The 23,777-nt window shown below is 31.2% G+C and overlaps 2 protein-coding genes across 2 annotated transcripts; both read right to left on the reverse strand.

The window, feature by feature from the left end:
• Positions 1-910: 910 nt before the first annotated feature.
• Positions 911-4,383, reverse strand: LOC100527162 (uncharacterized). The gene is given in 4 exon segments (NM_001248862.2): positions 911-1,153; positions 2,015-2,126; positions 3,958-4,034; positions 4,127-4,383. Coding segments are annotated over 4 exon segments (567 nt in total). The 5' UTR covers positions 4,375-4,383; the 3' UTR covers positions 911-1,023.
• Positions 4,384-7,670: 3,287 nt separating this feature from the next.
• Positions 7,671-11,593, reverse strand: LOC100799946 (protein CHUP1, chloroplastic). Its single transcript, XM_003542654.5, has 6 exons — positions 10,144-11,593; positions 9,619-9,750; positions 9,312-9,493; positions 9,095-9,206; positions 8,224-8,358; positions 7,671-8,116 (listed from the first exon to the last, which is right to left on the reverse strand). The coding sequence occupies exons 1-6, from the start codon at positions 11,302-11,304 to the stop codon at positions 7,991-7,993; spliced, it is 1,848 nt and encodes a 615-aa protein (XP_003542702.1). The 5' UTR covers positions 11,305-11,593; the 3' UTR covers positions 7,671-7,990.
• Between the last annotated feature and the right edge of the window lie 12,184 nt (positions 11,594-23,777).

Here is a 23,777-nt window from a genome sequence, read left to right on the forward strand (position 1 = left end):
ATAAAGTTGTATTATTTACATAATATTTTTAAGAACGCAATTTTTTTCTATTTATATATCATATTAACAATCTTATTTCATACTTTTCTCTCTTTTTTCATTATACAAAAAATGGTAAAATTATTATTTAGATCTTTGAACTATTTAGAAATTCTTAATAGATCCCTATATTTAAGTTCTTAAACATATAAAACATTTTTAAACATTATAAAATAGTTAAGTCCTTAAACTTATAAATCATTTTTAATTAGACCCCTTTCTCATTTTTGCTAAAAGTTTCATTAACTACTTAATTTAAACATTTTAAAATAATTTAGCTGAGAATTATTTGGAAATTTTCACTTAGCTTTATGAAACGCTAACAAAAATGTTTTCCAAAATCCAATTAAAAGATTTATCCTATTACAAACTTTCAAAGCACAAAGACTTAATTAAAATTCTCCAAATAATTTAGGAACCTACAAATTAATTTAAACAAAAAGAACTATACAAATATAAAAATACAATTTCTCTAACTTATATATTGTGTTCCAACCATTTAACAAATCTCAATCTCGTGCCTAATTTTATTTTATTTGTAAGTAAGCAAAATATAAAATAGAACTCATCTATTATAATTTATCTTGGTCCAACATTTCTACCAAAAGCTTAAAGGGTTTTAAACTTTACTATTAGTTCTTACGACTTTTCATTAATCGGTAACTTAAAATTTGAGGGTAACATAATAATTTAGAAGAAAATCAAGTGTATAAAAACATAAAATGTTCAATTTTTTTTTTTTACTTTTGTTAATTCATTACATGTTATACAACTTTTATATAATTATATCCAATATAGGTAGGTAGGTAAAGAATAGTGCTCATGGTAGCTTTCGACAAAACCCAAAAATAACCGAGCAAGAACAGAATTTAGAGAAATGTAGTAATGTACAACTTTGTTATTATGTTATTACACAGCACAAAAATGTAGTAATCATCCATTAACAAGAGAACAAACAGAGCAAAGCTCTGCAAAACCTGAAAGTTAATAGCCCACATAAACAGCAGCATTCACAATGTAACAATCATCATTCTTGTCACCCATCTCTTCTACAAGTACCCCACTTGAGCATATCAAACCACCATCCACAACTTCAACATTCAAAATTTCTCCACTGCAATGAGGTCAGAAAGTTAGTTCAAAAAGATTACTATATAGAATTGATATGACACATGTTATTATATTGGAAGCAACAAACAACCACATGAACTGAATAACAACTTAACAAGCATTACGGAAAGAAATTATCAAAAGCCCAGGTCAATTATTATAAGTTTATTAGCATCCAAGAACATCAAAATTAAGTTTTGGTTCAAGGCTTCAAGCAAGACTATATAAACTTCAATACAGAATATAAATGACAAAGGCTAGCATGAACAACTTGTGTAAGTGGTTTATTGTGGACCACATTTCTACTATCAGATTCATCTTACCCACACAGCCATATGATGCACCCTCTCCACTAGATTTTTTTCTTCTTCTTTCTCTGGAAATAAACTCCTGCAGCGGTGAGCAGCGGCAAGTTTTTTTTCTGGTGCAGGACAAAAAACAGTAAAGGAGGAGGAAGAGGATGAAAGAAGAAAAAAAATCTAGTGGAGAAGGTGCATCATATGGCTGTGTGGGTGAGATGAATCTGAGGGTCTATAAATGTGATCCACAATAAACTACTTACACGAGTGGTTCATACTAGCCTTCATCAACATAAATAAGGAGATGAAGAATGACTTAGGTTTCTGTTAGAAATGTTTAAGTGTTAACATCCAATAACCAGAGTGCACCAAAAAAAATAGAAACATCCAATAACCAGACATAACAGGGAGATAAAAGATTGAAGTATCACTGTATCACAGTTAATTTTCCAAGAAAAAAAACGTTAATAATATAGGATTTCATATTGATTATAGCCGCATCATCACATATAGAAAACAATAAATGAAAAAATAAGGCACTACTTTCCACGGTTGTGGGTACTTACTAGGGAAATACTGACTTCACTTTCTCAATATCCAAGGAATTCTGGAGGGAATGAGGAACCCCTAGTTTAATCTGCAATTTCATCTGATCAAAACTGACACCAGGAATGGAACCTAAACCAAATTCATCTTATTAGAATTCAAGAAACAAATTTGAACATGTCAAATATCCAAGCATACATTTTAAAAAAATTAATCAACAATGAATAACTATACAGAAAAATCATCATGTAGATTCGAAAAGGGGGAAATTTGGGTCATATTGAACATCTGACTGTAAGGCATGTTCCTAAACTACAGCGCTTATCTAGAGGAAGAGGGATGGAGATCGCATCAAACTTGGTACTTGACTATTAATTTCTCGCAAGAGGAATGATTTCTAAGCATTACAATTAGAACCGAATGAACAAATTACAGTTAGAAAATCTGTAATACAAGCATCATAGAATCAAGTTCAGTAGGAATATTACAATAGTTAGCAAGCAAACTGAGAAATCCTGATTATTTTCTCCTTTGAGCAATCTTTATGTTTAAAATAAAATCTACGTTCTCCATCTTGAACATATAGTAGTTGATAAATACAATGCACTTTAAAAAATAAAGTAAATTGGGACAAGCATGTAAAGAGTAAAGAGTAAAGACTAAAGAGGACAGTTTAAAATGATCAAAATTAGTTTTGATTTAGTCCTTAGCACCACAGAACCAAGTATAGTGAGGAATACAAGGGAAAAGGAAGATCTCAGCCCAGAAATCATAAAATGTGTTATCTTTCTAGATGTCAATTTGCAATATAAGCCCTATACTAGCATAGGCTAAATTAAACATGCCATGTCCTTGATTCCTTTCACTTTCCTGACCTAGAAAAAAAAATTCATGGAAGTGATTCTTCTATTCCTTTATATTTTGCCCAATATATATCATAGGGCGATAAATTACAAGTTTAACTCATAGCCACTATGAAAATAAATACTTGTGAAGATTTTTGCAAGCAACACATGCTAGGGAAAAAAATCCAGAAAACAGAAAACGCTAGCCTTATAGTGTTGAATCTGGATAATAAAGTAACCAATACATTTAAATGCTTTTGTAGGCTATTAATGTTGGAAAAATAACATTCAACAGAAACTCTCTGGACAAAGAAATTAGAAAGTTAGAAAGTATTATAGCAATTATTATAACACCTGTGTATCAGAATTTTGATAAGAAATGCAAGTGATTCCAAGTAGATATGACCACACATCATGCAACTCAAAGAACTAGAGACGAGTACCATAAAAGTAGTTCATCGTGTCTAGATGATTGATATGATAAAAGATCCTGAAATATAACAAGATACACTTATTTATACCAGTAATCTAAGCGATGCTTAACACTGTGTCTTATAATAGAATAATAATAACAGCAATATAGAACCGTAACAAGTTATGAAGCATCGACACCTGACACGACACGGACCACTTTGACATGGCTAATATCTAAAGGGTTTTGTTAATCAGTGCTTTAGGACATTGGTTAAGAAACTAAAAAGGAAAAAACATTTATTGTGGAGATCAAAGGAGAGCATAAACAAAGTCATTCGTAAGTCGTAACGCAATTTTCCGCATCTCAATAATTTGGTTTTCTTCTTTTAGTTCCTTAAGCAATGTCTCAAGGGCCACTAGTTAGCATTTTTCATGTCTAAAATATAGGACCCACACAGGACATGGCATACAAACACAAACAGAGAGACTCTAATGAAATATGAGTAACACATAACAAAATATCTAAATTGATGGAGTATCATCTTTTTAAACCAACCTTTTTCAAGTGTATTAGTTCTATAACCGCGTGTTCAAGTCAACAAAATATAATTTTTAAATGAGACACCTTTGAACAGTGGCCGTGCTTCATAAGACTAACAAGCTGAACAGTGAGTGAAAAAACCAAAAAGATTAAATATGTATACCTCTGCGGAAAGCAGGGATTGAATTAGAAGAGATTGCATCCCTGCAAGCCCTCATTGCTGCAACCGTTATGTCCTGTCTGTTTCGTGCGTTCCCATGTTAGCAAAACCAAAGAAAGAAAAGAAGAAGAAAAAATAAGGCGAAAAAGTCAAAAGGGCAAAAAAAGAGCACCCATGTTGATCGTAGCCGACACCCATTTCCACGAACAAGAGCTTCATTAGAGGGGATGACGACCCTTTACTCTCTTCACTTCCTTCGACCACTTCCATAGCTCGGGAAATTCCACAAAGTTGAAACTTCGATGAAGGGTGTGAGAATGAAATGGATTTGGGGAAACGTTTGGGGAAGATTTTTGCGCCGAAATCAATGACGGGAAACGATGGAAATCGAAGATTTAGAAGTGAATAGCATTCGGTCATTTCTCCCTTAAGCTTCTTTCTCACAAGCTCAGCCTAAAAAGGTATCAAATCAATGTAGACTTTGATATTCGGGTAAATTACTACTGACCCGATTCCGTTTTTTTCTTTTTCTTTCTGGTTTAATTTTTTTTTTTCCTAGTTCATGTTTCGTAAATAATTATTTTATTTATTTTTTAATCAAATTCTAAATTAGTTAAGATTTACCCAAGTATTAAAAAACAAAAAAAGGCCTATGCATTGTAAATCATAATCTTACAACACTTTGTGTCAACTTAATAAGTTGGTTTAACTATTTCTGTCTATTCATTATTATATTTAACAAATTGCAAAATTATTAATTGGAAATTTACATGTTGTCTGATTTAAAATAAATAATATTTTAAAATTTTATTTATTTCAAATTATTTAATGTTTAATAAAATTAAGAATATGTTAATTATATTTTTAATTTTGTATTGTCATGCCATTATATCTTGTCATTTGTTATGTATAGTAAATTTTTTAATTTTTATATTAATTATTTAAAAATTATATTTGAAATATTTTCTAGTTTATTGATAATATAAAATATTTATATTAATATTGTATGGGAATTAATTGAAAATATATTAAAGCTTTTATAAGACTTCTAAAAGAAACTTTGTCAGGACAAATCCATTTTGAAAACAATGAATATTCAAACATATCAAGGACAATGATATACCAGAGCAAACAGTAAAATTGTATAAGAGTAAAACATTTAGATCATGGAGTATCAAAAGCAAAGCAGTTAATGAGTTAAGCAAGAAAAATATTAATGAGCAGAAGGAATGTTATACGTTGAATAACCTCAAACTTATATTTGAAATTTGAAAAATTGTTTTACATCAAAGGTGATGTAATGTTCTAAGCAAAACAAAAGTCTTCTTGTTCTTTTCATATTCACTTTCATCAAACTTAAACTTTTAATCTTCTTATTTTTCGGTTTCTCTTCTTCCTACTTCACTTCTTCTTTTTCATCTTTCTCTTCTCTCTATCTCTTTTTCTCTTCAATTTTTCATCTTTGTCTCTCCCATTTTGGAACCATCAAAACATAAGTTTAGGGTCATTCAATAATTCTCCTGTAATCTCACATGCACGAGCTAACTCCTAATAACAATTTAACGAAGCTCCAGGAAACTAGCAGCCAATAGATTTAGACAATACTTATGATCATCAAGATGTTGACAAAATATTATGCTTGATCTTCATGAACAACTTCTAGTTTCTCAAAAAAATGTTGAGCTTTAGGGTTTGTTGCATAACCTATTAAGCGTAGGAAATAGGTAATAAAATGCGAAAATGTTTCAATAAATGAATCAAATTCTGTAATGTAGATGACTGGATAGGGTTAGCATAGGGCAAAAGATGGTCTAGTTTAGTGAAAGACGTGGACAAAATGTGTTGAGGGAATATCAAATTTTTTGGGTTTGAAAATAATTTTGTAAAACTATGAATCAATAAAAAAAATGCAGAGGTTATGAAAAGTGCAAAAAAAAAATAAATTGTAAAGGTGAAGCAACAAAAAAACAATTAATCTTATAGAAAAACATTGGACTGAGACAGTATGATTGATAGAGCCATAGAGGCAAGCAATGTGGAATTTGGAAGCAACTTCTATGCAAGGTGGCACTGCCTCATTGTGAAACAACAACATAGCACACTTCATTTCTGTTGGCTTCTCCATCTTGAGCAACACCTAGCAAATTCCATATATTTCTCGAATGCAACAGTAAACTTTATTATTTGTGCAAAAGGAAATACATTATGTAGATGTTATAACGGATTGATGATATATATATATATATATATATATATATATATATATATATATATATATTAATGTATGTAAACAAATATTGAAGTGGGAAATTTTCAAGATAGTTATTGAGGAGTTAGATGTAGGTCATGATAGTTATGATCGACTCGGAATAAATATCAATTTTCACCATTCTTAATTTATTTATACAGCATATTTGAATAATTATATAACATTCTATAAATTAATTCCTAAAATGTCTATCACAACCCAAAATATATTTATAAAATTAATTTTATTTCATGCTTAGTTAAACTAATTTCCAAAAATATCAATAAGTCATTGATGTGAATGGCTGAATTCTATCTTATTAAGCAAGATATCGGATTCGAACTTTCTGAATGAAAAAAAATATATGTGATTAAAAAAAAAAGACCCACTAGTAATAGTCAGTTTACATAGATTAATCATCAATAAAGTCGATAATTATTTCGTACCAATGTCATGCCAAGCGAGAACTAATATTCAGAAATTATACCAACATTCAGATACATATTCCAAATTTTAATTCCCGAAAGAAGTAATGTTTATCGAAGAAATACTAAAAACGCGAAAAGAAGTAATATTAGTAGTAATGGTATACAAGTGAAAAGGCGTATGCAAGAAGCAACACCCAACTAGTAAAGCTTGCTTACTTGAATGTGGTCTGCCCAATTAGGGGTTCTGTTTTTGTTTTTTTAGGTTATTTTTAACCCAACCAGCAATTCCTCGCAGTAGTGGCAGTACAATAGTACAATTATTGCATACGGGGTTTTCTGGATCAAAGAGGGAATCATAACTCACAACTCACAAGGTGTACTACAAAAGAAACCACATCCGAAGGGGGTGCAGAAAATTATGGAATAAACTTTTTTTTTTTGGTGAATGAATTATGGAACAATAATCACAGTATCTTTAGGTATATTTTTTTATCCGTGATTATTAATTATTAATTTTTTGTTAGCAGAAAAGATCAAATTGATGACATTTTTCTTCTTTTTTTTTTCTTCTCAAGGACTCAACCAACCTTAGATCTCCTTATATCTTTAGACACATCTATGACAAGAAAACTGAATTAGGCTCAGTATGTTAAGTGGAAATGAAAGTTTGAAATTTGTTGATATATCATTATCCTTTTACCTATATTATTAATCATCTTATCGTAGGGATAAAGTTCATCTATGAAATTCATGCAAAACATCTCTTAAATACGAGCGCGCATTCAGGAAAGCGTCTCTTTCTAAGGCCAGCCCAGGCCAATGGGGAAAAAATCTTCTAACTTTCGTGTTTCGTAACGTAACATAAAATTTGATGATGGAAAACGACATCGCCTACAACCGAAGTTACCAAACATATCTGTGCACTTATAATAGAAAAGAAAATAAATAAAGATGGTGACGAAATTAATTTATTTGCAGTAAAAGAAAAACCAGTGATAATGGAACAAACCTAAAAAAAACACTAAATTGCAGGATTTGGGTTAGAGAAGCGAATTTTTCAAGTAAATTCAATTCAGCACGTACCAAATTGGAAACAAATTTGTATAGTATCTTGTTTCCCGGCAAATAATTTACTACCTTCGACTTGGAGTGAATTCGCAACAGCAACATGTGCTAGAATGGAACCGGATTAGCATTTTTTCCAGTAATGAATGGATGAATCATGAATTATGAATGTGTTCTACACTTTTAAGGATGGCTAATACTATATTTGCCATTCTATTCACAAAATACAGAAAAAACAATAGGGGAGGGGGGAGTGCGGCGCAACTAATTCTCTGAAGCTGAGTTTGCTCCAGCATTAGCATGTGGCAGACCTGCAAAATAATTTCTGTTGCTGGCTGTGACATTGAACATGGCACGACCTCGCTTTATCTCTCAACTCTTGAAACGCCCTCATTGTCTCCACATCAAAACCTCCAGCAAACTGCAACAGGTCATAACAGCCCTTTATTCTTATCGAGAAATGCTAGGAATACACTCTTTTAATAATATGTCATTTTCGTACCAAACATGTTGGGAAAAAAGTTTTACCTGATGTACTCGGAATGCAAATCTAACTCCTTGGACAATAAGCTCTTCTTCTTCAGGCCCACCACCACCTGTTTCAAGCTCAGCAGAGACTCTCTTCATATACTTCATGGCCAATTTTACAGATGCCAGCTTGATCTGTCACAATTTAACATTGCAGGTACAATAAATGAAATCAGCTAACCCAATATTCTTCTTCACTTGGTAGTAAGAAAATTAGTAATAGCAATCTACTGTGAGTGAGGTAATGCTTTATCCATTCTTCTGCACATGCATGTGACATTTATTCATATATAGGCAACCATATCATATGGGTCTTTTATTTCGTTCTTCATATAAATATTTAAAACATAAAGTTCCAGATGGGCAAAGAGAATTTCCCTTAAAAGATGAAGCAGACAAACAAATAGACTGTAGTCTGTAGAGATCTGGGACTTCCATGTGCTTGTGCAGATCAGCACAAAGAAATAGAAGTCGAAGTCCTATCAGCAAAGAGAACCATTTCTATGACATTTCGCTATCAGCTAATTTGTCTACATGCAGCAATGTGGTAAAGTTTGGCTAATTTTTGAAAAGAAGAATAACAGTTTGGTTGGGTCAATCCAACACAAATGATTTAATTACAAACCTTTTATATTAACTTATGAGCGGGACCCATTTCCATTTACCACTATTATTTCAATAAAGATTATGGGCTAACACGACTCTTGCCCATTATTCAAATAATTCGAAAGATTTTGGACCATCTTGTGTATTATGTTAACCTATAACCTATTAACCTATGACCCTATGAGTATTATATTAACCTATAACTGATGCTATATCTGGAGCCTGCAGCTACTATCAAACATAATATATCTTTAATGGAAATTACCTGGCTGACATAACCACTATCAAGCATCCAATCCACAGGAATTTGGAACACTTTGTATCTCTTTGTTGCCGATTCTCTCATTCTTGAGATATTGTAAATCCCATGTTCTAATCTGTCATGATCATTTAAGAAAAATTTACATTAGAGAGTGCTCACATGAAATTTAATTGACATTGAATAAGTAAGGTAAATGGGGACAATTAACAAGTTGACGCACTTTTCTAAGAGAGTCTGCATCTTCTTAAGAGCAGGACCACACAGCTGCCGAGGATCATCCCTGAAAGACGAAGCCTCAGATACCAACTTCTTCAGATCACAATAACCAAACGCAGCTTCACGCAAAGCATCAGCCTTCTGCTCTGGCCAATCGAAGTGTTTCAGTACTGCCCTTTCATCCACCTTAAACAACAAAAACAGACAAATCATGTAAACAATATAAAATATTTTTTTCATAATTTTAAAATCTTCAAGCAAATGAAATAAAAAAACACAAGTAACTTTATACAATTAAGAATTAAAAGTACCAAATAAGAGAGTTCGTCGTCAAGCCATTTGACAAAAGGTACCACATCTTCAATGTCCGTGAATGCTGCACTCTCCACCTCTTTGATCAGGTATCTAATAAAGTCTCCTTGTGTTTCTACATCTGTTTTTATCTGTAAAAACAAACAATGTTAATAATACTGACCAGACAGTACCTGAAAGATCCATAATTAACGCTAAGTTGTTGAATATTATTAAGCTCTAACCAGTTACTAATCAGCTAAAAACTAAGTTTGTTGACTTAATTGACTATTAGTGACACTAGGTTTCAGTAATTGGAGAATCTTTTCTTCCCTCTTTGACATGGAACTCCACAAAATGACATAATTTGGGGGCATATTTACGATATTGGGCATGCAAATTTCGAATCAGATTACTGTCTTGTCTACAAAGAAATCCAATTCAAAATAAAGCAAGAAAAGCGACTTCACATGTCAGCAGACAGTGACATAATAAATGGACAGTGGCAAACTCGTAATTATACGGCCAAATTCACGTGCACTTACCGCCAACAAGTGAGTCGAACGGTTCTCGATCTCGCCGATCATGTCACGAGCGTTCGCCGTCGCCAGCACCTCCGCGGCGGAGGCAGAGTCCCGCCGCGAATGCGAGTCCCTCCGCATCAGCGAGTGGTAAAACTCCACCACCTCTGGCACTCTCCGCACCTTCGCCGGAACTTCTCTACCGGCCTTCGGCGGCGGAGGCGGTGGAGGAGGAGGCGCCGCCGCCTTCGACACAAGCTTCTTCGGAGGTGGCGGTGGCGGAGGCGGTAAGGCCTTCATCGGCGGAGGAGGAGGCGGCGGCGGAATCCTACGCTCTGTTTCGCCGGAGGAACCACTCGACGGCGAAGAAGTCGAAGGTTTCGGTGGAGGATTCGGAACACGTGGCGCGCGTGACCTAACCGAACCAGACAGAACCGAGTCAGAGCAATCAACGAGTTCCTCGGAGTTACACCGCGAGTGCAGTGGCCTTTCAGAAATTTCTGAAACCTCTCTTTTCAAATTCCCGCTTCCGAGATCCGACGCGGTTTTCTTCAAACTCCTCATCAGATTCGACCTAAACGAAACCTCCACAAGCTTCTGTGTAGCTTCTTCTTGCTCGTGACTCTCCAATGCCTCTGTTCTGTTGCTGCTACTGTTACTACCAATAAACGACGCCGTTTTCTTGAACTCTATTATTTCCTCTTCCAGCGCTTTGATTTTTCTCTCGTTCTCATTTTTCTCTTCTTCCGCTTTCACCTTCAGTTCCTGCAATTCCTTTCTCAACCTCTCGTTCTCCGATTCCGCTTCTTCCGCTCTTCTTCTGCTCCTTTCGATTTCACTTTCCCTCGCTGTGATCTCGTTCTCCAGAACGGGAACAATGGCGATGGACTCCTTCAGCAGCTTGTGCTCCAGCAGCTCCGTCTTCAGGCGCGACTCGCTCTCCCGGAGATCCTCCACCAGCCGGAGGAGCTCTGCCACGTCCGGCGGCCGCGGCTGCACCTGAGCGGAGGAGCGCGGGAAGTAAGCGCCGAACGAGCGAGAGAAAGAGGACTTGTGAGAAGAAGACTTCGCGGTGGTGGACGGAGAAGCAGGAGGAGGCTGCTTCTTCTGCGGCGGAGGAGTAGTGTGCGGCGCCGCCGGCGACTTCTGAAACCCCATTGCTACTCTTACCTTACCGGCAACCATGCTTTTATTTATTTATATTTATCTATTTTTCTTCAGTGTTTAGAGTTCAAGAATCTCGTAAGAGTTTTAAACATGACAAAGACGACGTCGTTGTCTTGTGTAGATAGATAGATAGAGTAGCACAGAGAGAACGAATGGTGTTAAAGAGGGAGAAGAGAAATTAAGGGCACAGTAAACGATGAACGGTCTTCTCTTCTTGGATCCTTTTTGAGGAAAAAAAGGAGAAATAAAATATTAATGAAAGTTATTCTAAATATTGTTAAAGACAATATAGAACAAGTTTGAAAAAGTAATAATGTTGTCCAAGTAGATGTGGATCAGTGTTGTGTAGTGTCTGTATTCGAGTTATCGTGTCGTGCATTTATTATTTGGTTGAGTCTAGTTTGAAGGGAACTAAGTAGTAAGAGGGACTTGAATTTGAGAACGGTCGTGTAACGGTTCGTTTTATGACTTTTGGTTTCGTATGTTTATTTTTATCTGTTTGTAACGGTTTGATCTTCAACGAGATTCGGAGTAATGTGTAGTGTGTCGTGATATTATCGCCATTTATCGTGGTTGTTGCGTTGAGCTAGTCAAAAGGTGTCAACTGATGACGGGTGGTTAACCTTCTGGTAGATGGGGTGGGTTATCGTTCAAATGGACACTAATTTTTTTAATTACCCTAATTAAGGTATTAGGTTTTTCAATGTTCAATGGTGCCTAAAATGTTTTTATAAGTTTTAATCCTTTTAACTGATTTTTTAATAGCAATTTTTTTTTTCTTTTTACTTTATGTTAATAAGCATTGATGTAATAAGAAATTAACAAAACAAAATTAGACATGCTTTTATTAGGAAAAAAAATACTTATTGAGTAAAGGATCACTTTGCTCCCTAGCCTTGTAGAACATTGTTATATTAGTTCCTAAATTGAAGGTAATTAAAGAAAGGACCTTAAAGTGTAAATCGATAATCACACATAAGTTCAAAATTCTCAAAAAAAAAAAATAGAGTAATAATGACGTACATTTAAGGATTAAGTAAAAGGAAGTAGTTAAATTTAGGGATTTATTTGATATCTCTTGGACTTATTTAACATTCTCTTAATTTTATAGACTAACGTAACAATACCAACTAATTTAAAAGACTAAAGTGGTTGATTTTGGTAATTGACTAAAGTGGTTGTTTACTCAATATTTCTTACACAAAATTATTTAATGATAATTTTTAAGTAATATCACATATCTTATAGATATGTAAAAAAAATGTTTTTTAATTCAAAATTAAAATAATTATTCATTTACTAGAAAGTGTGTTATTACGGATATTGTGAAGAAAAATAGGGAGTTGTAAGAAACTATATAAGTTGGAAATAAAACAACAATTAATTTGTTGTTTATTTAAAAAAAATCCATATAAATGGATTCAACATTAAATAAGGGTTTAATTAGAAGAAAGTAAAACGGTTTGAATTAAGAATATAATTTTAGCAATAAGTCAAGACAATTATGGTTTTCCTTTTTAAAAAATGTAGTTTTAGGTTGCAAAGGTTATTGAAAGATGTTTATGTAATAATGACTGATAAAGCAATGATGACGATTTTGAATTTATTGAAAAATGTATTTAAATATGCAAAAGTTCATTATTCATTTTATGAGAAAAATAAGGTGATTTACAAGTTTGATCTTAATTACACCAAGATAGATGCATGCTCGAAAAATTGCATGTTGTATTGGAAAGAAGAAATTTTTTTGGAGATTTGTAGACATTGTAAAGGTTTTATATTACTTTCCCTTGAAACCAAGGTTGCAAAGGTTATTCGTGTGTCCCAAAACAACAATGTCTATGTGATGACTTGTTTTAAATAGTAACCAGATGGATTGTTGAGGCATCTACGAGATGCTTAAGCATGAAAATGTTTGGATCAATGTCACCTTAAATTTGCTTTAGAACTTAAAAATGTCTACCTTAAGCCTTGCAATTGATGGCTTTGGTCTCTACTGTATCATGAATAAGCTATAGTATATTGCTGGTGATTCTAATTCCAAACAATCAACCTTCTTTAGGAGTGCATGAAGCAATCTTCTTTGATTATTTCCATTATTAATCAATCTAATGTCGAGGAATAATATAGGTGTCTACATGCAATCTCTAATATCAAGGAGTTGAATGAGCTATTGGCAAAAGGGAGGAAACTTATGGTTCTTCTTTGAAAGAAATATTTAGAATGCGAGCGATTCACATGTGAACAATTAGTTATTTCCTTGGACTGTATACTCTATCTAGTTGGAATACTTATACTAGCTATGTTGGTCCAACTTGAAATTTTGATGCTTTTTCTTTGTCTATTAAGATGTAGTAACAAATGATGTATCATGGGTCATCAACAATTTTTTGAGATGGGTCATAAATTTATATTAAAGAAAAAACACTTTGATGGCATAAATGACAAAAGGGTGCACCAATTTTTTTTTATTTGGGTAAGAAACTTTGGAACAACTTGATGTCATGAATACAACCTTTGAAAGCAACCTTGTGTCAAATAGTAAAGGGAAGTGAAATGGTGAAGATGAAACACCAAAGCAAAGGAAAAAGATGAGCATATTTTTTAACCTTCTTTATTGGAAGGATAACTTTTTGTCATATCCTTGATGTTATCCATATTGAGAAGAATGCTTGTGATAAGGTGTTATATACATTACTTTAAGATGGAAAATCAAAAGATCATCTTTAAGGTCGTTGAATCTAAAAAAATAGTTACAAAATAAGATCTTTGACCAAATAAAAATGAAAAAAAAATATTTCTTTATTGTTTACAATGATAAAAGAATGAATAAAGATATTTTCCATTACATTAAAGAATGTAAAGATTTCAAATTGTTACTCAAGAAACAAATATCGTGGCATTAATGATCAAAACTCTAGGATATTTAGACTTTAGAGACATGATTGTCACATGCTCATGCAACATTACATTCAATGACAATACACAATGTTTTACCTGACTAAGTGATAGTAGTTAGGGACGGATCCAAAACTTTGTTAAAGGAAGGACTATATTTTTTTTTTTCATTTTGTGATCTAGAGCAACAATAATTATAAAAAAATTACTTTTAAAAAAACTGAAATATTAATTTGTAGAAAGTAGGGACAGGAAGTGGAGTAAAAGGTGTATTGTTTACTAATTTGTATAATGATGTAAATAGAGATAAAGAGAATGGATATTAGTTAATAAAAAATGTTAAAATGTAATTTTTGTCTTCTTATTTTTTATTAAATATGTGATTTTAGTCTCTTTATTTTTTAATTAAAACATTTTATCTCTCACTTTTAAAAATTTGTAATTTTAGTTCATTTTTTAATGTCAAACTTTATTATGTACTTTTTTTAATAAATTAAGTTTGTTAACAATAAAATAATTTAAAAAAAAAACATTTGTCATGTGAATAATAAATAAACACATGTTAGTCAACATTTATAGAGTACATAGATCCATGTTTGAAATTGATCACAAGAACCAAAATTGTGGATTTTTCAAAAATGGAGAATGAAATGTCTCAATTAAAAAATGAGAGACAAAATCATGAACTTTTTAAAAGTGAAAGATGAAATGTCTTAATTACAAAATATAGAGACTAAAATCATTGATTTAAGAAACTAGGAGAACGAAAATTATATTTTAGCCTAAAAATATATATAAGATCAATTTAATCGATATGATTGCCAAAAAATAAAAAAAATAATCTCATATAATTGCACAATCTTTATTATTACACTATCACATGTGGGATCAGTCAAAAAAATCTTATAATTAAGTAATCATGTTAACATGAATATATGTGTAAAAAAAATTGTAGAATTCATCATCTGAGAGGTTTCAAGAAGCTAGAGGGAAAATAACTCTCAGAAAAAATCTATCTTATTCATTCTTATTTTTTAATAGGGAAAAAACTAGTTTATATAAAAGTGAGAAGGTAAGTTACTAATAAGACTAAGAGCAAGGAAAAATAATGTACTTGTTTTCTAACTAATTAACAAAACCAAAAATGGTATATAGCAAACTAAGTTACAATTACTTTAATAATAATAAGATCCCGTGAGAGGGGGGACTAGGACCCCTGGTTGCCTCCTTCTATCCATCCTTGACTGTAATGTCAGTAGAATTTTGCTCATGCTCAACCAGTTTGTTCGATAAAAGATTAAATGTCTCAAATCTTGACAAGCTACAACATCAAACTGTGCTCACTCTTTGCCATTTGAAAATCCTATTACCCATAACGATGGTCCATTTAACTTGTCATGTTCTTAAAGAAGTGAAATTAGGAGGGCCAGTGTATAATCATTGGATGCATCCAATCGAGAGGTAAATACATTTGGTTGTGCTTAACTCACTTTTTTAAAGAAAATATTGATTAATAGGGTGTTAGGATATTTGAATGAAGTGTAAGTGAAGCTTATGTTGATGAAGGGTCTATTATTTGGATGAAGAGACTCACAATTGCATTTTGTACAAAATATGGCACAACTAGAGTTTTTTATTATCAACAAAATAGTATACATACGTAATTAAAAGGCATAGGGGGTACCTAGAACCCACATACATCAACCAAGGTTAGCTTCTATTAATTTACTCCAACAAGCCTAGAAAGTGGTACAACTAGATAGGTCAATAAGGCTATTGGATGAAGAGACTCACAATTTTTACTCATTATATGAAGAAGAGTCAAGGTTGTATTGAAATTAACGTGTTGATGATCGTCCTAATGATAGTGATACTTCTCTAATCAATTCTCCTAGGAAATTTATCAACACAAACACATTAATATTTGCTACTAAATTGTCCAAAAGTCTAATCATGTGTTCAGTAAGTATTTGAATATATTATATTTTGTAAAAATATGAGTCTTGCCATATATTAAATTTAACATATGATATTCTTTTGTGATAGTGAGTTAAAAAAAAATGATCAAGAGGAGGATAAAAACACAGACTTTTACGTACAAAGTTGAAAAATAGTAAGTAAAAAATTTACAGTAAAGTTTTTTCATCAGGTAAGTTTAAAAATAATTTAACGTGAAATTATATTTTACTTTCGTGACTAATATGATTTCTTAATAAGGTTATAAATCTAAACATTACAAATGTTGTTCTAGATGAAATAAAGTATCTAGTTAAGGGCTTGATGTAAATTGCTAGAAGATATATATTACATATGACATTAATGAGTATAAGTTTAGAACAATGGGTCAAGATGACGGTTTATAAACTCAACAATGGAGTTTTTCTAACTTCAAACACATCATGTTTTGCAAGTAATGCTGAGGAAAAAATGAGGGTATATAGCATATTTGTCATATTACGGAAAGTTGGAAGACATAATTGAGCTTTATGGGTTTTTTTAAGGTTATTCTCTTTAGGTGCAAGTGGGCAGATATCACATGTCTTAGAGGATTAAGAAATGATGTTTAGCAATTTGCTTTGATGAATTCCTCTCAATGTATTCGCTCAGGTGAATGTGAGGAACATGATTGTGAGGAACATGACCCGTATATTGGAGCTTCAGAGCACAATTGGTGTATTATTTTAATTATAAGCTAAATAAATGCTGAAATGCTGTTGTTTACGTTATGCCTAAGAATTTAAATGATACCGAAGAAGTTGGAGAAGATATTACGCTTGAACTTGTATCTTTGGTTATGGTTATTGTTGAATGATATGTTTAAATTCTCTTTAATCATTTGTTAGTTTAAATGCCAAAAACTTATAAAATTTGTCAAATATTAAGCAAGTTTTTGGGAGAATCATATCTTTTACTTATCCAATATTACTTGACAATTTAATATGTTTGTCAATAAGTCAACAATTATCATTAAATAAAATAAATAATATGATATAAAAAAAATATCTAGGAGGAATGAGTGAAAAACATAAATAATAAAAAAATATTTAAAAAGTGTAATAAATAAATTTAATAAATATTTTAAGGATAAAAATAAAATAAAATAGAATGTTTGTCAATTTTTATATTTGAATAAAAGATTAATCACATTTGTGTGTGTGATTGCTGCTCATTCAATGAAATTTTTTACATGATTAAAATCAAATAGATATTATCTTAGATAGGTCCTTTCACATGTGAATCAAAGTCTTCCATCAATGTATCAACTCTTTGAATTATAGAAAAATATTAATATATATAATAATACATTTTGTCTTATTTAATAATAAAAAAATAAGAAAATGTTCTCGTTAATAAACGAAATCTTGATATTTCTCTTTCTTTTATTTTTTTAAAGATTTTCTCCCTTTTCTGTTTAGCATAACAGGTTATTTAATTATCCTAATTATCTTGAAACATTCTTTAGAGCCTGTGCGTAATATTCTATATCAAACCAGCTCATTTCTAATATATTAGATTGGTTCTGTTCATGGCTTAAGAATACATTCATTATTTCTCGTTTCAATAATAATACCAGCTTACACGTCATCTTCGTTTTGATAAAAGTCATATGGCCATCTTAATTAGTATTGCATGAGCAATTTAATTAGTATACGTAGAAACATTTTTGGACCAACTTAATCTAAAAAAACTGTGCGTGGATTAATTTTGGGAAAAAAATGTTTTCATAATCATTGTATATATATACTTGATTATTAATTATATAAGCAATAAGTTTTATGTTCTGATATGTTAGGTGAATATTATAATAATTTATTTCATTTAAATTATGAAAAATTTATATATATATATATATATATATATATATCATAATAAAACATTATATAATATAAATTACGTACAAACATGCTTAAATAATACAATTTAGATTTTTCATTAATTAATCAAATTATAATCTTTTAAAATAATCTAGTTCAAAATGCTCTAACTTGGATAACGCGCATCATTATTTTAACAGAATTGAATTTGGTGTTGGATTTTAAAATATAGGGGATTACCATGAAATAAACGAATTATTTTCAAGAACTGAAGTTAATATTAATTTCAGGGAATTGATATTGAGTTTTTAAAATCGTGTGAATAAAATAAAATTTCGGGACCTAACTAGTTTTTAATTCTTTTTTTTTTAAAAAAAAAAACTTTTGTTGGTAAGTGGCCTAATGGTAATGAGCAAGATTTCACCATCTGAATAGAGAAAAGAAAAGAAAAAGACGAAGAGAGTTGTTTTCATACTTCAGCCTTTTTTGTATAGACTTACCAATTGCTGCAGCAATGTCTAGTTGGAAAATTTCGTCATATTTCCAAGACAATGCACTTGACATATGTATAATAGGCTACAAGCATCTTAGAGTCTACCAATGGTAATTTTTCAACCACCAATAATATTAGGTGAGAAGTTGTGTATGAATTTATCATGTGAAGCATTGCTTTGGAATTACACTGGGATATATGTTACATCATTCTCACTGCATGCACGTATAGCTGAATAGTCACCGATAAAGATGGATTCTCTGATACATATATCAACATCGATTTGTGTCTTCTTGCTTTGCCAGGTTTCTATAGATCTTATATGATCGTATATATGATGCAAATGCAATCATATTTAACTTCAAATTAATTAATTATTAGAATATACTTCACTCTATCAAAAGATAATATATATATATATATATATATATATATATATATATATATATATATATATATATATATAATTATTACTTTAAAAATTATATTCATGACAATTTCTAAACATTGATCAACCGTGTAACCCTTATAAAAATTAAACTCTTTAACTTGTACTTTTAATGTTTGTACTATAACAGCAAAACAAGAAAACGGATGAATCTAACTTGCGAAAATGTACTTAAATGTGAAGAACAAAAAGAACAGATTAACGCGAAAAATATGGAGAGGGTAGAAAAAGCTAGCATGAAAGGAATGTATCATGGAGGTGGGGCTATTAGTGAGTAACCAGAAAGTGGTCCTGATCGATGAAGTCGATTTGTGAATTTTATAGAGAGATTGATGGAAGACAACTTATATATATATATGTATATCGCTATACATTTGTAGATATATAGCGTGGCCAACGAAGCAAGAGTTAATGTAAGACACACGTACTCTTTATATATGATTAATTATGCAAAATAGTGTTATATGTTTAAAGAGAAAAAAAAATACAAACCTCTATACAAAATTATTTAGGATTTTTTAACTACATATGCATATAAGTTATATATGCATGCATGCATGTATTCTTTCTTTTTGTTTTTCATATTACAACACTAAAATATTTTAAGAGAAAACAAATTTGTATCTCACTATTTTGTATGGGCAATGCCCACAAGGGTACGTACACTGTTGGTACATGATCCGTCTTTCATTGAATGTCATGCATCCCCAACTATATAATCACATACTCTCGTTATCAAGGAAATTCAAATGTATATAGTTCATAACTTCGCATGAGGGTTTACTCGGTAGTGATCGTGATTTGAGGTTAGGGTTGTTACCCTTTTGCCTAGCAAGAAGAGCGGGTAGGGGCCATGCCCTCACATGCACGTTAGGATCGATATTCGGGGAATAGAATTAATTGCATGAGGTATTGGTACGTGAAGGTCATATTCAGCTAGCTTTCACTTGCAGTTGCTAACGAAAGCAAATTAATGGTCGTGACTATGTCTATGAGGTATGTAATAGTCTTACTAGACAGCTCCAAAGTTCCAAATTTGCTTTTATTTTTGTCTAATACGTCAATGAGATGGAAAATTTGCATCATTATATTGCCAAGCAAAAATGGGTCATCTTCGGAATTGCATGGACTTGTCAAGAATGTGACCCAAGCAAGGTAGAGAGTAATATTCCAAACTCATGATTTCATTATCTATGCTTCATTAATTATCATCAAAACAACCATTTTCTTCTTTGAATGTTTTCCTACTTAAGAATTAATTGAGATATTATATTGCATGTATGATCATTTCTCATAATTAATTTCAAATCAATTTTTAGAGATATAATGTAAAATCATTTTCACCTAGTCCCTTATTCTTTTAAGACGATTAGTTGAAAGTTGACACATTCTTGAATTCGACCAATCAGATCAGAGAAAGGCTTTTGGTGTCAATTCCTTCGCTCAAAGGTTACGGGTAATAATAGGATTGCCAAAATTGGTTACTTCAGCCCATTATATATAAACGTCATTATGGGATAAAATCTGGTTTAGAATTCTCAAATACTTAATTAAAATTAATTTTACTCTATATTTTTAAAATAATGATTTTGGTTTTGGTATTTTTTTAAGTGTGGTAGATTTTGTCTTTGACAAAATCAAAATAAAATATAGGATCAAGAATAAAATCTATTGTATCGAAGAAATACAATAGATTTTATTCTTGATTACACTTTTTGGAATTCATTTCTCACATTTGGGCCAATTTTGTCATGGAAACTATAAAATTTAAATATTTTATCACTTGCTTTTCAAAATTTTACATATGTTTCCACTCAATTGTCAAAATTTCACAAAATTTGCTCCCTTTATTATTATGAAGCAGTTTTGTTTTTAAAATTGAATGATAAAATGCATGAAGTTTTGCAAACAATAAAATGTTTTAAAAAAGTTTTTTTAAAAGGAATGTAAAAAAAAAAAGTGGTAGCAAAAATGTGTGAAAAAAATGTGCAAATTCATAGTTTGGTGACGAAATTTGCAAAAACAAGATAAATGACAAAAAGTGCAATTAGGCCATTTTAAAATATACCATGTGTTCCTTCAAAAAATTAATTAAATAATAACATGCTTTTGATTATATGTAATGGAAAAATGAATGTGCCTTAAAGTGAAGCTACTTAGAGTAACTTTCATGTATTTTGATAGAATTTGATGTGGATTTTTACCAAGCATCATTGATGAGATTCCAAACATGCACAAGGAGTAAGAACTAAATATGAGATTTATGAATTGCCCTACCTGGTCCGACGGGCCAAGAGTTAAAAATAGGCTGACCTGGTCATCCGTCTAAAATTTCCACATTAGGTTGGGCCAAGTTGGTCCTTTTTTGTTTCATTTTGTCTAAATTCATATAAATTTAAAAGAAAAAAAATATAAAATTAAAATATCATACCAAAGTAGATTCATTGGTATTCATAGCTACAATTCTTGAGGTTAGCCTAGTCTGTGGGGGTAAGCTTGACATATGTTCGGTTCATTTTGACAACTGTAACCAAAATCACTTGTCAAAAAGAAGAATTTAAAATACATTTTCATAGCATATGAGAAATGTTAACATTGGGTTAAAATACAGAAAGAAAAGAGCTGGAGGGGGGAATGATGAACAGGAGAGTTAAAGCTCGGATACTCCAATTTCTTGTTATGTCTGGTGTTTGACATTGACATCGACACCCGTGTTCGAGTTGAGTTTGATGTGTTTGACAGACATTTATATGTCAGTATGAGTACTTCATAGAGACTAGCTAGATTTGTTGCAGAATGAGTGTCTGAATTGAACTCGAGGGCTCCGTGACTTTGATACGGTTTTCACTTTTCATGTATTTTGTAACAAAGCAGAAAGAGGTTACCTACTCACTCACTAACTCTTTCTGTCTCCCCCGTGACTGCACCAACAACCTTTTTCTCTCTTCGTACCAAATTACTTTGCCCATCTTTGCTACCATGCCAATTTAGAAGAACAAATTGGAATAATGGTAATTCAACGATCAATACTAGGGAACCATCTCTTAATTACTTGGGCCTGGGGTTTAAACCAACAATAAATTTGTCTGCAAGTACTTTTGTCATTATGTCAACGTAAGAGTAGCTTTTAATATTATTTACTATTTATTGTTTAAAGTTACAGGCTTATAATACATAATTCAAACGGTAATTCATTTTTTTTTATTAATTTATTTATATGTCTATTTTTTCTCTATTATTTTTTTTCTTTTTTTAAGAATATACATTAAGACATCATAAAATTTTAAAATGATAAAATAAAATATATATTTTTTCAAATGTCCTAGTAACATAAAAAATAAGATAATATTTCCAAGGACCAACTTCAATTAACGAAAACGAATCACTAAAAAGATAACAAACTACAAAGAATCAATCCAAGCGCATGTATATATAGTTGAGTAGATGAGTTGTTTCTCTTAATTTTATGGGTTTTATAATTTCATATAAATTTAAATAATCTATAAAAAAAATCACTCCAACATTAAGGTTGTTAAAATAAATGTTTGACTTAGCTTTGTAGTATTATTTATGTTATAAATGTTTTAAACAACAGTTGCTTATATTATATAAGTAACAATATTTATATAAACAATTCCATGTCATCTGTTTCTATGGAAAAAAAAGTTAAACAACTCGTATTTCTGTTGTATTTTAACATAAGATTCCTACTGAGAAGCAAAGATTCCTTAAGGCTGGCTAAATTTTTATCACCACAACCATTGATATCCTTTAACTATTTTCTTAACATTAACCTCTAAGAGCATATCCAATGGTAGTTCCTACATGTGTGCAACTAAAACATACTTTTGTTGTACATTATTAAAGGAAATCATATTGTATTTGTTTTCATAATATTTTATTTTGAATTTTTTTAGTAGATTGATTTAAAATTTTAGTTTTTTTAAAAATTTATTTATATGATATTAAAAATTTAAATTTAGGTTTCTATAACACATGTTAAAACATAAAAAAATTAAATTAATAAAAAATAGCAGCAGGTATGTCTTTCTGCAGAATTTTAAGAATGTGGAGGTGCAAATAACAATAGGGGGAGCGAGAATAACAATCTCCTTTCCTGATTCGTCTATGGTATAGCCCAGTCCACCAGCCACCACTTAACAATCAAAAAACAAAAACAAAAGCATGCAGCATAGTGTTTTTGGTATGAAAATAGAAAAGTCCAACAGTATATAAGAAACAAGCAATTGGAATGAACGATTGTTATTCTTGCTTTGACATGTGATCAGTATTTGACAAAATATTTCTAAGTTTCACATCATGGTATATAAAGTCCAACAGTTTCTAAGAATCAAATGCAAATGGCCTCTTGACTCACCAAAATACCCTATACACTTTGGCTCAGAATTATACTCGTTGGCATTGGATATGTTTTCAAGCATTCATTTTCCACGTAAAACTACAGAGATTTGTGATCATCAGTGTAATACTAATGTATAGCACCATTACAATAAACACCTTGATCATAAACATGAAGAAACCCTAAGATCGCTCCAACGACCTGTCTCAGAAGAATATATAGAAATCTCATGGGTAAGCCATTGCATGATTGCCTAACCCTAAGAAAAAACTCGGGAAAATCGAGGAAACTGCGAAGGTTGAGATCATCATGCGTTGTAAGAGAGGTGTCGGTGAGAGGGAAAATTAATAATAATACAAAATTGAAGAAATATAGTACAAAATTAATAATAATAATAATAATAATACAAAATTAAAGAAATATAATACCATAACTTTATAATACTAAAAACTAAAAATGAAATATAATTTTATAAGT

Source organism: Glycine max, chromosome 13 (assembly GCF_000004515.6).
Source record: "Glycine max cultivar Williams 82 chromosome 13, Glycine_max_v4.0, whole genome shotgun sequence".
Taxonomy (NCBI): Eukaryota; Viridiplantae; Streptophyta; class Magnoliopsida; order Fabales; family Fabaceae; genus Glycine; species Glycine max.

Bases quoted from the DNA above. Each gene is read 5' to 3' on its own strand.
- LOC100799946 (XM_003542654.5), bottom strand. From the start codon at position 11,304: ATGGTTGCCGGTAAGGTAAGAGTAGCAATGGGGTTTCAGAAGTCGCCG. The intron at 9,751-10,143 runs GTAAGTGCACGT...TTGTTTTTACAG, and splicing joins GTTCGACTCACTTGTTGGCG to ATAAAAACAGATGTAGAAAC. The intron at 8,359-9,094 runs GTAATTTCCATT...AAATTGTGACAG, and splicing joins ATAGTGGTTATGTCAGCCAG to ATCAAGCTGGCATCTGTAAA.